This window comes from Colletotrichum acutatum (assembly GCF_030867785.1).
Source record: "Colletotrichum acutatum strain CBS 112980 chromosome Unknown BDZ83scaffold_318, whole genome shotgun sequence".
In the NCBI taxonomy this organism is placed as follows: domain Eukaryota; kingdom Fungi; phylum Ascomycota; class Sordariomycetes; order Glomerellales; family Glomerellaceae; genus Colletotrichum; species Colletotrichum acutatum.
In genome coordinates this window covers 1-13833 of record NW_026849312.1, presented here as the reverse complement: position 1 = coordinate 13833, position 13833 = coordinate 1, and the positions used below count along the sequence as shown (strand labels likewise).

Here is a 13833-nt window from a genome sequence, read left to right as displayed (position 1 = left end):
GGGTGGCCCTCTCCCTGTGACACTGGGCGTTTGAATAGTGGTATGACGGCCACGATGGCCTCGTGGTCAGCTCCCGGGTGTAGCTGTGGGCTGACCTGCGCGTGCGCAAAAGGGATATTAGAGAAAGCCAGGTCCAGGACATGTCCGCAATCCTGGGTTGCCACCCCAACTTCGCTGATAAGAGAGAGATTGTGGCCGTCTGCCCAGCCTGCAATGTCATCTCCCCGGTTCCCGTTCCTCGTCCCGGGCTCCCAAGAGTAGTGATGCGCGTTGAAGTCACCCGCGATCAAAGCTCGCTCCGGGGGTTTGAGTTCTAGCAGTATCCCTGTTGTGCGGCTGTGGGGGTCGCGGGGTTGTCTGTACACGTTGACGATAGTCGTCGTTTTGTCGACCACCAGCCACAGTACGTCTCTCGTGTGGACAGGCCTCTGCTGCTCCACCGTCATCCCTATCCCTTTGCGTGTGTAGGTCAATACTCTTGGTCTGGTTCCTTCGCTGTCCCAGAAGTCGACCGGGACGAAAGAGTCGAAACCGGGTGCGTGTTCAGTTGCACGTTTCCGTCCTTCCAGCCCGTCCAGGGTTCCTGGACGAGGACCACATCTATCTGAGCCTCCCAGCAGAGCTGCAGGAAAGCCGTGTGCGCCGGGGAGATCTTTCCGACGTTGCCCTGCGCAACGCGTAGCATCCGTGGGGTCGCCGCTCTCGGCTTACGTCTCCGAGTCGAGTTCGAGGTGGGTGTAGGCATTCGCGACGTTGTAGTTTGGCTTCTGTGCTGCCCGTTGGCTCCTGCTTGGCATGGGTAGCACGGGACGGTCGATGGAGGTGTTGTCGGGGGAGTCTTCGCCTTCGCCTTCGTCCGCCTCGTCTTCATCCATGCTGCTGCTGTCAGTGCTTCCGTCACCGAGGCAAACGATCGAGCTTGCGGAGGGCGTTCTCGTGCGCGCGCGCTTGGCGCCGGGTTGCTGGTTCTGGCTGGTGGAGGTAGGGACGCCTGCCGCCTCCTGGCTACTGTCGGATCGAGTAGCCTTGTACAGAGTGTCCGATGCTTTCTGGCCGGCCTTCCGGATCCGAGCCCGCTCCTTTCGACCGGGAAGGGAGACGACGCCGTTTACGACCGAGGGCCTCGCTGGGCAGTCTGTGTGGCCGGCTTGGAAGGGGCCGCAGCAGTTGGGACACTGGGGCCTGGCCATGCAAGGTCCCGTTTCGTGTGAGTCGGAAGGTCTTCCGCAGTTGCTGCAAGTCGGTCGTCGTCCGCAGAACCGGTTGGCGTGGTAGCCCTGGCAGCCGGGGTCATGTCGGATGAGCGTCCTTCGTTTTTTGATGGGCAGAGATCTGCCGCTTTGGTTGAAGAGCCTGAAGGGCGTGACCTCTGATGTGAATGATATGAGCCAAGATATTTCGTTCGTGACTGGGTTGGGCCCAAGGCGGGACGGTCGAGCAAGGACAGGCTTCTGTCCTGTCTGTGCGAAGACCTCATCTTCAACGAGTGTGGCTGGGTCCAGGACGTCCCCGCCAATGCTGTGTAGTTTTGTTGGGCATCGCGGCACAACGTATGTGTGCCACTTGATAGGCGTCTCGACTTGGTGGGCGCCGAGGCATTCCGCCAGCTTTGCCTTACTTGTAAGTAGTCTTTCCTGTATTTGCTTGTTTCGCGGCTTCAGAGAGTAACCTGTGCTGATATGGTAGACGTGGGGAAGGTCCGCTAGCCCCAGGCCAACGGCCTTACAGACGATCTGTCGTACGGCGAACGGTGCGATCTTCCGAGCGGCCGCTAAGCTTTCTTCCGGGACGCGGGCAAAGATGCGGAGGTCCTCCTTCGGCTGCGCCTGCGGCTGATCCTCGGCGGGGAGTGTGGCCTTCGGGCGGGCAGAGCTCTGGCAGCTCTGGCCGCTCCGGGTCGCCGCAGTGGTGTTGCCCGCCATCGGTGCGACGACAGCCGCCCAACTCCGGGCCGCTATTGGGCTTGTCTCGTGATTGATCAGTCTCTTGAGGGTTTGAATGACATAGGCAGTGGCTTCTTTCGCGATCTGCTTTCTAGAACCGTCAAAGCTGGCGACAACGCTGTCGACGGACCGTGCAATGGTCAGAAAGACGTCTTTCCGTGCCTCGTACTGTCTAGCTTCTTCTGCAAGGGCTGTCAAGACGGACCCTGTGGCAGATCCGCTCGGAGCAGATGCGGTAGAGGCTGCGGGCCCCTCGGCCGAGGTAGGGGCGTCGGTGGTGGCATCAAGCTGGCTTCCCGTTAGGCTGGGCCGGGTCGGCTGTGCCTCGGCGTCGCGGCGTCGCTTAGCTCTTGAGGTGGGGTTCGGCTCCGGAGGTGTCCCGGAGCCTGGTTCGGGGTCGGCTTGGTCGGCCGACATCAGTCCGGTGCCCGACGGCGGCTGTGAGGCCATCGCGGATGCGGGCTCCGGCAAGGGGAGGTGAAGAGTTTTCGGCTGTTAGTAATTTGGTGGTAGGCTCACTCATTCACTAACAGCAGATGCCAAGAAAAATTAGGCGAGAGGGAAGTTGACCACCACCTTTTGGTTCACAACGGGCTCATGTATCCTTTAGTGATAGGCAGCCTCGAAGTCCCCATTTTAAATACTCATCCAGAGTGGAAGCAGGTTTTCGACGATGTGCGGTCATCGTTCTTGAGGAAAGACTCATTTCGGCTCATAAATATGGTTGACGAGGTCCTCGAAGAAGCATTCAGGGAGGGAACTGATACATTTAACATAGAAGAAGCTGCCAAGGCTCGAGGTGTTGAGATTGCGGTGTTTTAATCTGTCGATGATCGTGGTGTGGGAATAGGAAGCAAACTGCTCAAACGCCTGAGTTCGCCGTGATGAACTTTGCTACTCTACACTCGCAGTTTCGCAGTGACTATACCTTTCGCTTTTCGTCCACCCGTCTGACACATCAAGGCTGGAGCTAGGTGGTATGATGGGCGCAGTAGACAAGATATCCTGGAAAGATAGGTGGAACATAGGTAATGCATCCACGTGTTTGCCTCTTGCCACCCCTTTCTTCTTGGAAGACTCGAGCTCTACAAAGACACGATCGTTGACGCAGTTCCCTCCCCGTTAAGATGATATGATTGCCTGAGCGATGATGAGTAGTGATAACAAGAAGATCAGGCCGATGCACTCGGATATCTCAAAGTGCCTTCCGATAGAAACGAGTTGGATTCGAGGTCTACGTTGGAGGCGAATAGGGTAGGCCTCAAGGTTAGTTTGGTGATTCATATTGAGAAAGGGTTTGTTGATTATGTAAGTGCTGTAGGTACCCATACCCCGATGAGATTAGCAGTCTCCGAGAACGGCGTATATCGTGCCGTCCGCAAGAACAAGTCTGACTCAAGACTTCACTTTTCCGACCGTGGATGAACGAAGTACCCAGGTATGTGATGTCGCGACTCGGTTTGCCTCCTCCCAAAGCCACTCGTGTTGTTAATCGTAGTCTCAAGAAGTTGATGAGCACTAGTAACATTAGATTTACGAATGATGACTTCCGGCATCTGATTAGTGAAACCACGATATTGTAAGTACATCGAGTAACGCAAAACAAATCTTAATTTCCAAGATAACAGGGGACTCATGGTTGAAATCCTTGAAGTAGGTCTTATTCAATCTTCATACTTCGATCAGCCTGAGGTATATAGGAAAGGCAATGTTATACGTAGTTTCTTGAACATATATCGATTAACGTGGATCTTGAATGCTGCAGGCCTGCTTATATGTACTTGGGCCTATTTACTTTACTCCGCTAAAGGTTAGATTTGCTACAAATCTTCCCTAAAGTAATAGAGCGAAGTAGTTAGAGATCCACGAGAAATTTTTGTTTGGGTCAACGGCTCCAAGCTGGCTCTCATCTTGTGATTAGAAAAGTCCATTGCCGTAAGTCGGGATTGGCACTACTTACTTTTGTCGCCAGCTCGCAGCCAAGACCAGTGTAGATTACCATCTCATTTAGACACGCACAGCGTATGAAAATACAAATGCATCCTATATGCAATATCAGAGTTGGACATCAAGGGATTCTGGCCTTTTGCGGAAACTCTGCTTCACGCGAGTCCTATGTATGCGCTGGCGATTTCATTTCGTCCCCTTGTCCAGCAACGAATATTGTTTTCAGCATGTAAACTCCATCTCTCCCTTGGAAATGAAAGTCAGAACCGGTGCAGGTTTGATTCATCATCATCATTATCTTAGTCGAGACCTTGTTTCTTGACTTTCCTCGTCGCTTTTGAGCAGGCGATAGATGGGATCGTCGTTCTATCTGTTCGGATCTTCAGGGAGCCTTCCAATACGGCGAGAAATCCTCGCAAATATAGCACACGCACGTTCCAAGAGGCTCAGAAACTACGAAAACCAAGTGTTTCACCGCATGTATCGATACAATCTCAATTAGATTTAATGTGAGCCACATGTGCGAAAGTACATCGATAAGTCTGACTAGCGGCACACTGTGTGCTCACAGCGCTACGACTATGATTTTTATACTCATTAGTACTTCACCCTGGAGGTGAGCGATGGCGCAGTCGGACAGTCCTGAAGGCTGCGAGGATCTTGCGAGGGAGAGTTCAATATCAGCTCATGCAGATCAACGAAACTGAGACCTGCCTGCCTATTATTCAATAGCAAAGCCTTCGCTCGCCGTTTGCAAGACTGGCTTCGTCGATCATTTTGGCGTACTGGCAACTGCATGCCGCACTCCAGCTTGGCGGTCGGTTACTGCAGGGAGAAGTTCTGAGTAGTTCGGTGTTGCGTTTTAGTGTAAGGCAGGTGGAGAGTTATGAATCCAATGGGCATCATCAATCACACACCGTTGGTCAGAACTGTGGCTAAACATAAGATTATGGGAGCACTAGGAATGATCAATCGAAATAAAGGTAGATCAGCGGGGGCGGCATGCTTCTGGGGCGATGAAGTCTCGGGGCAATCGGAGTTCCGAAAGCAGATTAGAACGTGGAGTCGTGCCTTGTTTAGGTTAATTAGCCCCGGCAGATAGCGCTCGTATTAATATCGAGGTTACATAACCTGCGTCATGTGCCTGGAATTCAAGTCCATTGCCCCAGAAATGAGAATGCATGCGACCCTGAATACGAGAATCTTGCCTTGATGGATTGGAGGATTTATTGTGTAGTGGTCTTGCGAGCCATCATTCCACCGAATGGGAGCTCAAAGGAAGGAGTATCCAGCGGATGCGTATGCTTCTAAGCCACGTATGACAGACGGCTTGAGCTGACTGAACCGCGAAGCGTATAGGCAACTACCTTGAGCGATCAAAGTGACCGGTAGGCAGGTTATTATGACCGCATAGAAACTTTTTGGCTGGATTATGACACATTGCTGGTTCACATCCGCACTAAGCTGCTGCCACGATGGATCATGAAATGGGGATTGAAGGCAGTGACGGGGAACTAAGCGAGAGTCCAAGGTCCATCGGCGCAGGGAGAGGCAATACGATGGCAACGTCACTTTCTCAATCATTTGAGTACCCACGAGCTTGTTGTCATACCATTGATCTATGCTCATTTGCTCCAGTAATGCATCCCTGACTCTTGACTGGTATAAATCTGCTCGTCCTCCGCCACTCCGGACGGCATATCAATTCAAAGACATCACGTCGTCCAATACAAGCAGACAGATACAATCAATCACTCTCATCTCAATTCAATATACGACTCAAATCGTTTCCTCAAGACCTCGCCATCATGCAGATCACCAACCTCTTCCTCACCGCCCTGACTGCTGCCAATGCCGTCTCCGGCTCCCCCGTTATGAAGCGTGAGGTCAAGTCAATGATGGCCGCGGGTGTCGCGGAATGGACTATTGAAGCCTTTACCCGTACCTGCAATGCCGAGGATACCTCTTGCGACTACAGCTTCAACATCAACACCCACATCGCAGATCCCACGGCCTGCAAATTCACAACTACCGGCGCACCTGCAAGCCGTGCTGCCTCAAACGCCAAATGTGGAGCTTTCACTGTTACGTCCGGCTGGAGCGGACAGTTCGGTCCGGATGCGGGATTCACAACCTTCTCTGTCACGGACCAGAAGCTTATTGTTTGGCCCGCCTACACCGACAAGCAGCTGGTCAACGGCCAGGCGGTAAACCCCGACCAAAGCTACGCTCCCCAAAACTTGCCTTGAGCGGGCCACCATGATATTCAACGGAATTTATAGCGGAAGTACTATGCCCTAGAGCATCAGAGTACAGGATATGTCAATGTTATAGTACTTCAATGTTTTAACCCGTCGTATTTGATGTCTCGAAGCTCTAATTCGTGAGTGCATACGTAACTTTCACCTCAAGCTTTTGTAGGCCTCATTGTGCATCAGCGACTGCCATCGACGAATAAAATTGAATCGCCCACCACACAAACCTAGTTAAAGCAAGTTGCAAATTAATGACATAGAGTTTAGGTGTAACCCATGTTGAAGTTTGCGAAGATTCTATCTTTGGTACGTTATCTTGTCAATCCTAATGAAATATCAATAGTACAAGTCTCCGCTGTCGCCAGTTGCATGACCATCACCGAACGATATCACGCAGGCCGTATTAACAATTTAACAGCAGTTATCATCTGATGAACGTCCCAAGCGATATTCGAACGCCCACGATCACAGCCCCCCCCCCCCCCGAGCCCCCATATCTCCCTTGTCTGGATATTCCAATACTGTCGGTAAAATAGTACTTACTTCATAGAACCTTGGTGGAGGTGTACATTCGGCGGCCCGCCTGCGGGCCTTGTGGAAGGTGAATTTAATCGGTTGCGAAGTTAAGTAACGAATGCTCCCGCTTCACTGGCAAAGCTCATTAATTGCCTGACCTTATAAAGGGATATTGTATCCGTTCGTGATGGAATAGATCTCCTTTTCTTTCCTTCTCACTCAAACCAAGTTCAAGATGGCTCGAGCTCGTATAAACATTATGGACGACCTTGGCTGGGCTCGTGCCAAGTCATTGGTTGCCAAAAAACGCGCCAAAAGATGTGAAGTTGATACAAAACTTGGTTGCCACGTTCCAACTGGATGTCGCACCCGAGATGGTTACGCTCAGGTCAGCTTCCAAGAAGTCTGTCCTAACTTCAAACCATTAATCGTACTCCTATTATAGATATGGACAAAGAGCAATGCCAAAGCGAAAAAAGGCCTCACTGGCAGGAAAGCTTCGAGAGCGTACCTACTTCACATCGTCGCCTACGCGCAATTTCACAAGCGAAACCCAAAGGATCACGTATCACATCTGTGTGACAATCCCGCTTGTTTCAATCCTACACATCTAGTCGATGAAACGGCAAGCAACAATAATAGTCGGAAAGGTTGCCCAGGTCCAATCTATTGTTCTGACCACGACTGTTTGATTGTGAACCTCTGCAACCATACCCCTCCTTGTATTCGACCTCCACCGCCAAGATGTGCAGTGCTGTTTGTCGCACAAGGAATCTTAGGGATAGAGGATTCTATAGAGCGTAAATCGGGCGCCGTGATTGTGTCGGGTTTGAATCTCATTACTTGACCATGGACACTGCTTCAACATGACTGCTGGAGGTATCCAGGCATTATGTTGTAATTCCACCACCTGCCCAGGTGTTCATCAAGAGTACATGTATGATTATTCCATCGGTATGCCATTGTCAATGGCTTGGGTGGTACTGATGTAACCACTGACTGTTACTGTTGGTATCCCAATCACAGGACAGTTGGTTCGAACCGTGGGTTGACGAAGAGGTCAATTGATCTATATGAGCCTCTGCGTAAGGTGTAAAAAGGAGGTTCCAACCGTAGGTTAGGTAGGCCGCGATTATCGTAAGTATGGTCGCCCGTGCGCCGGCCCCTTGCCTCGAGGTCGAATTGGATTTCTAATCCGACAGTCACACTACCAACTGTAATTTACAATATTCAAGGCGGAATTAATCACGAGCAATTGGGTCATTACGATCGCGAGCGTGGTGAACAATATAAACGTCCGTGCCATGCGAGAAAGCTCTGGCCCTAGAGGAGCTAGTTCAATCTCTAAACATAGATGCGAAGACTTAAGGAGACTCCTAGTATTGCAAGCAAGGTGTTTAATACTCAAGCAGAAAGTAATAATATTCTTGCCATTGGCGACGGGCTTGAAGACCCTTCGCATCTCATTTAACGTTTACTAGGCGGACAAATAGACTGGAGAAAATGTCGACAAAAGTCGTTTGACAATCCTTCCAGAAAATACTTTTACTTTGAGAGCCCGAGGGGTACTTCACGACCTGATCATAAAGTCAATTAGCTAAATATTCTTGAACTTTAGTGGCAACCATGATCCGACTTACCCATAGCGAACAGGCTTGGGTATGCTGTACGTCCCTTGTTACTTAATAATGGACAGATTCCAAAAACTCGATCGCAGGCTCAGCTACAGGTTCTGCCTCCTTCTTGTAATGGACTGATTCGAGGAATGAAATGGATGGCTTGGCGTCTGCCTTGGGAGAGCGCTTGTAGTGAACAGACTCCAAAGGTTTGATTGCAGGTTCGGCCGCAGCTTCGGCTTCGGGGGTTCTCTTATAGTGAACAGAGTCAAGGAACTCAATAGCAGGAGCCGGCTCTGCAGCAGCGTTGGCGGATTTCTTGTAATGCGTAGACTCGAGGAAAGAAATACTGGCTTCGCGTTTCTCTTCGTTCATAACACCGGCAGGGGCAGCAACAATCAAAGAGGCTCCTCCGAGGAGCAGAACGTTGGAAAATCTCATTGTGTTTCTGTTTTAGTGGGAGACTGAAGTTGATTCTTTGAAAAAGTCTTTGGAAATGGAAAGGCAGTGCCTTTAAATAGCCGTTTCCATAAGGTGAACAACAGTGAATTCATCCTGCTGCTATCGGCGCACTTATCTCAAGTAACCGAGCCAAGGCGTGGGATGAACGCGATGTCCATCACGTTGTCACTGCAGCTAATCCAGGCCTGGGAAGGCGCAGGCTTCATCCACGCCATAGTACATGGAAACTTCTCTGACTCCCCACGTCAATCTGGCACATGGCGCGAAGTCACTAATTACTTCACGTACATCGACATGGGTTATCCCACATGAGTTGGAACTTCTGCTGCGGAGCCTACAGGGGTCAGAACGGTGGTGAGTTCGCAAATGGATTTAATCTGAGTAATGGAAGGAAATAGAGTAACCACGTTGACTTTGGTGCCTGCCGACATGCGAAGCTCGGTGATGGACTGGGCTGCACAGAGAAGTCTCAAGTAACTTAGTATGGCGACTTGAGCCAGCAGCTTGAATAAGCATAAGCGAAAGACATTGCTTGCTCAGAATATAGGATTCGGAATCTATGCTGACCTTATTGGTTGGCTTGGTGGTAGAGACTGATTCATCTGGATGTTTCCTATTAGAGAAACAAGCTTTTGGGGCCCGTATTAGCTGCTGCGCAGTTTCAAGGAAACCTGGTCAGTTGCGCATTCGAACAGACAAAGTCGTGTCGATGGAAGAAAATAAGCTTTCTAGATCCGACTGACTAGACGAATGCAGAAGGTCGATTAGTCGGTGTCGAAAACTGACTCATTGTATCCTGTGCAGCTGTCGGGCCTGAATGATGTCTTCCTTATCATGAACTCCCCTTGTCTCAGAGATAGGGAAATCCACCCTGTCCGATGGCGAGTCATATTTGCAAGGAGCCCCTCGTCTGTCGCTTCATATCACTGAAAACTAACTAACGATCAGCTCTCGGATTTTGAACAACCACAGGGCTTAAGAGAGCATCCTGACAGTCGATATTTACAATTCTCTTCACATTGTCACTCTTCTTGGAAATCAGCGCCAATGGTGTTCAGTAAGACAGGACAGTCTCGCCACGGACGAGGCCTCCAAGCGGAAGAAGCATTCTTCTTGGATGATGATAACATGCAACTGCCCGCTAAAAAATGCAAAACTTCATTCGAAAACCTGTCTTTTTCTTTCTTTTGGATAAGCTGTGTATTTCTTGGGCTCTCGACTTGGCTCCACCTCAACCCAGCAGGACCATCGGATTTGGAGTGCGCCAGAAAGCTTAATGTTTTGTGTGAGTCCAGCATCACACCTCTTAAAAACGATTGATAGAGCCCCAGACTCATGAGATATACAGCACCCGTTCAAGATATTTTGGAATACGAAGATGTGCAGTTTGACAATGCATTTTGGAAGACCAGCCCTTATAAGGGAAGGCCGACTCCAGAGTTGGAAGCAAAATGGAAGGGCCTGTGGTATTGTAAGTTGCACGAACGACCCCTAGTTCATTTTAATGGCAGCTACTGATCTAGATTGGTCTTAGATGGATCATTTGACTTATCGGATGAATACTTACCAGCATTGAACAAGACATCACATGGTACCGGCGGTGACCCCTGGGCACGCACAAAGCCAGGCTATCTTTTGGCTGGCCTCGAGGTTTTCCACAACCTTCATTGCTTGAATCTCGTACGTCAATTTGTTCACAGATCCGAATTCGATTATAGCGACGATCCGGCATTTCACGGTGGAGAGGATCTTGTCCTTGCCGTAAGCGTTCCCCAAGTCCAAAACTTTGCATTGAGTGACTTGACTGGATTAATTCACTGGTTTGCTCCCGAAGCTGACTTCTACAGCATGTTGATCATTGTATCGAGGCATTGCGTATACGACTGCAGTGCTCGGCTGATGTAACCCCGTTCTTACACACAAATGGCTCTCGGGGCATTCAGCCGGACTTCAACTCTCAGCATAGATGCCCCAAGTATGATCGCATCATTGAATGGGCAAAACAGCGCCAGATCATGGTGGATACTCCGAAGCAACATGCAGGTCACTGAGTACCTTAGTCACCACATGCGGTGCTGGAATTTTGTGTTTCAAAAGTAGGAAACAGATGATTCAACTTTCATTTTAGTCATTCTTCTGGAAGCGGATGTCGGACGACTGAGTTAAATCGTCAAATTTCAGCGGAACGAGTAAAGGACAGGATCAATGTTGGGCGATGTTTTTCGGCCCTCGGCACAGCTTACGAAGCTGTCAAAGGCGCTCAAGGGGCTCATTCTATGCGCCCAGGCAAGATTGTCAAAGACAGTATTTGAGGCTATACCTTCGTATGTGTTCGATCTGGACACATTTGTTCCCATGCTCAACGCTCGGTCAATTGAATATTTATGCTTGAAGACTGCTAAACTTCGACATTTGTCGCTGGAAAGATTCGTTCCCCCGTCGACCTAATTTGAACAGTCTTTGCTGTTCAAAGAAAATGCAATGACTCCCATTTCCTGATTTATCGGTTCCAGATCCGAGCCATACTTACTCGGGGCAACTTATGAGCCCATGAAGCAAGGGGTGACTTGTTTCAAAGCGCAATGTCGTGTCGCTTTTACTATTTGACGGTCAGGCTCCTCGTGACTGGCCACTCTTTGTGATTTTCGTGCGTGTACTTCTCGTCGTAGACCACGGGTACTTTAGTATAAACCAACAAGGATGTCACCACGGACGCGGGCAGTCAAGTGAACCTCGGCTTCCAAATCCAGCTTGATGCCAACCATCAGAGCAGCCTTGGTCAACTTCCCGTTCTCATCGACAGGGCCTCTGAGCAGGTTACCTGAAGTCGTATTAGCAAAAGAGGAAACTTGAGCCGCGTATAGAAATCATTGGCATACCAACAGGGCCATTTGCGGTGCCAGACAGGTTGGGCATGGGGACAGGGAGGCCTGGTGCGGGCATGTTTCCCCTCATCCCTGTGTTGGCTGGTGGGTAGGACGTGGGATAGGCAGGCGCACGAGACTGCTCTTCCGCGGGGGTCTTTGCTCTAGATGACAGTGAAGATTAGACGTCGAACCTAACAAAACGGAGCGAATGTTGAAGCTTACGGGGAAGACATTGTGGTTAGATATCTGACAACTTGATCTTGCAATGAATGCTGGAGCTCCTCAGGTGAGCTTGTTTCGTCTACTGGTTCGGAGTTGAGTAGTCCACGTTCTTTCAGAAATTGCTCTGAAAGTGATTTGATCGAAAGTGTTGGGCTGGTGGCTTGCGGTTCTTTCGGGGCCTCTGCGGTCGGTTTCTCCCCTATCGATGAAAGAGAGCCTCGTTTTGGGTTATGGCGTTGATGGCTGGGATCGTCAGATTGGTGTTCCTGTGGTAGTGACTGAGCACGAGAGCGGTTGGCTGATGAAAGGTTGTCGGTTGCGACTCGAATGGGGATCTTGAAAGAGAGGGATCTTCTGAGGGCTCCTGGCACAGCAGAGTAATCCTCGGATGGCTTGACCGAGGGTTCTATAGGGACAGCGACAGCAGATATCCGCTTTGACGAGGTGCTTGAGGATCGCGACGCGTGATTTGGCCTTCGTGGAACAGGTGGTGGTTGCTGCTGTTTGGCGTCAAATTTTGCTGATGTTGTGGCGATGGGGGAACCTGTTCCCGCTGGCTTCTTTTCAGTGATTGACGTGGTGCTCTGTGATTTGGATTCAGATGTGGCTTGGTTGGCCATGATGGAGGGGGAGCATGGTGAGCTTTAAGCTTCGATCCCGAACTCGGCTGACAGAGCCCGGTATAATTACTTGATGCTATCCTCCTTCCCCATCTATGCCTCTGGGATCATATTTGCTACAGAACCAACGATCAACTTGGTAGCAAACTGACATCGTCTGATGTTGAAACCAGCCGCTCGGATCGTATCTTGCGTCGTGTTTTGTCGGCCTTGGCCAGAACGCGTCGGTCGGCGCGGTTCGCTCATGCGGAATGGCACTCTTGTTTCCAGAACATCTGAAAAATGGTTCGCATGGTACGATATGGGTGAGTCGATAGAACGTTTGTGGGTTGCATTGGGGTTCGCCTGTGTCTCAGGATGTCCTCATGGGAGCTTTGACAAGGGTCCTGCAGCTACCGGACCCTGGTCAGGGCCCTTGTGCCGGGGAGTTTCAACAACATTAATCAGAGACCACCAGGCACTATCGAAGATCTGCAGCATGGGCATTGTATCTGACATCTCTTCAAAAGGCATAGAATGCCGTCTTCTGTCAGAAGCTGCTAGGAAGCTCCACAGGCATCAGCCGATGATCCCCAATCCTTTTTCTAACGTCTCTTCTGATCTTTCGAGGTTTCGAAGTCTGAAACACTCCAAGCATTATTCTGACTTATGAGGTTGAATCGAATGATTTTCCGAGACTATCGCTACCACGCTGTCCTCAACAGCCTGAAATGAGCGGCAAAACGATTGCCTTATCATCCACTCACCCGTGTGAAAGAGACAGATCGCCAGGACTACTGGAGGGAAGAGTCGCATCTCGTTGACGAAATCCTTCATGTCCTCGTTACGTGGACTCAGATATCCCGCTGCAAACCATCTCTCAACTGTCCACAGAGCTCTGAGTAGCACTATTCTCTTCCACACAGCCTTAGCAATTGCAAAGGGAGATGGCTCTCTCACTACTTATCAGCTTCGCCACTGCTGTGGGCGCCTCTGAAGGCATTAAGGCTTCCATGGCCAGATCGCGTCGAGAAGAGCATCGAAGTCGAAAGAACAACCTTATATTGCACTGTCCCAAGTCGTCACAGTTCAGCCCTTACCTCGAAGGACGTCAAGTCGTCCTTTCTGGCGATAGAGTAAGCTTTCTCCATCTTCTTGCGTATCAGAACCCAATAATAATTGAACAGCTATTTGTGGACACCGGCACAGCTCATGATGTTCCTTTTGGTCACCCGTTCGAGGGCTATTATCTTCCTTACCCGGACTCACGCTTCTCGGGGCTAGTGAGCACTATTACCCATGAGGCACCTATCATGAATTGGATATTCGTCGATCCCGTCACATATCAAGTCCGCTTTGGCAACCGTGCCATTGCCGATGGTAATGTGACTGGGCCGTGGGAATGT

General features: G+C 50.3%; 5 protein-coding genes across 5 annotated transcripts; 3 read left to right on the top strand and 2 right to left on the bottom strand.

The window, feature by feature from the left end:
* Positions 1-5609: 5609 nt before the first annotated feature.
* BDZ83DRAFT_257628 (uncharacterized protein) lies at positions 5610-6431 on the top strand. The gene has a single exon (XM_060501974.1). It carries the CDS (start codon positions 5699-5701, stop codon positions 6137-6139), a length of 441 nt encoding a protein of 146 aa, XP_060357106.1. The 5' UTR covers positions 5610-5698; the 3' UTR covers positions 6140-6431.
* Positions 6432-8119: 1688 nt separating this feature from the next.
* BDZ83DRAFT_736565 (uncharacterized protein) lies at positions 8120-8747 on the bottom strand. Its single transcript, XM_060513002.1, has 2 exons — positions 8302-8747; positions 8120-8238 (listed from the first exon to the last, which is right to left on the bottom strand). Exon 1 carries the CDS (start codon positions 8716-8718, stop codon positions 8344-8346), a length of 375 nt encoding a protein of 124 aa, XP_060357105.1. The 5' UTR covers positions 8719-8747; the 3' UTR covers positions 8120-8238; positions 8302-8343.
* Positions 8748-9867: 1120 nt separating this feature from the next.
* On the top strand, positions 9868-10790 carry BDZ83DRAFT_595764 (uncharacterized protein; the record flags this gene model as incomplete). Its single annotated transcript, XM_060506821.1, has 4 exons — positions 9868-10024; positions 10088-10210; positions 10274-10500; positions 10587-10790. The coding sequence occupies 4 exons, from the start codon at positions 9868-9870 to the stop codon at positions 10788-10790; spliced, it is 711 nt and encodes a 236-aa protein (XP_060357104.1).
* A 630-nt stretch (positions 10791-11420) lies between these two features.
* On the bottom strand, positions 11421-11839 carry BDZ83DRAFT_759055 (uncharacterized protein; the record flags this gene model as incomplete). The annotated part of the gene is made up of 3 exons (XM_060515130.1): positions 11421-11560; positions 11619-11767; positions 11829-11839. 3 exons carry the CDS (start codon positions 11837-11839, stop codon positions 11421-11423), a joined length of 300 nt encoding a protein of 99 aa, XP_060357103.1.
* A 1483-nt stretch (positions 11840-13322) lies between these two features.
* On the top strand, positions 13323-13833 carry BDZ83DRAFT_686724 (uncharacterized protein; the record flags this gene model as incomplete). Its single annotated transcript, XM_060511270.1, has 2 exons — positions 13323-13563; positions 13615-13833. Coding segments are annotated over exons 1-2 (408 nt in total), but the record flags the coding sequence as incomplete, so codon positions are not given.

What these genes read in the sequence shown, in the direction of transcription:
- BDZ83DRAFT_257628 (XM_060501974.1), top strand. Translation starts at nt 5,699, where the DNA reads ATGCAGATCACCAACCTCTTCCTCACCGCCCTGACTGCTGCCAATGCC.
- BDZ83DRAFT_736565 (XM_060513002.1), bottom strand. Translation starts at nt 8,718, where the DNA reads ATGAGATTTTCCAACGTTCTGCTCCTCGGAGGAGCCTCTTTGATTGTT.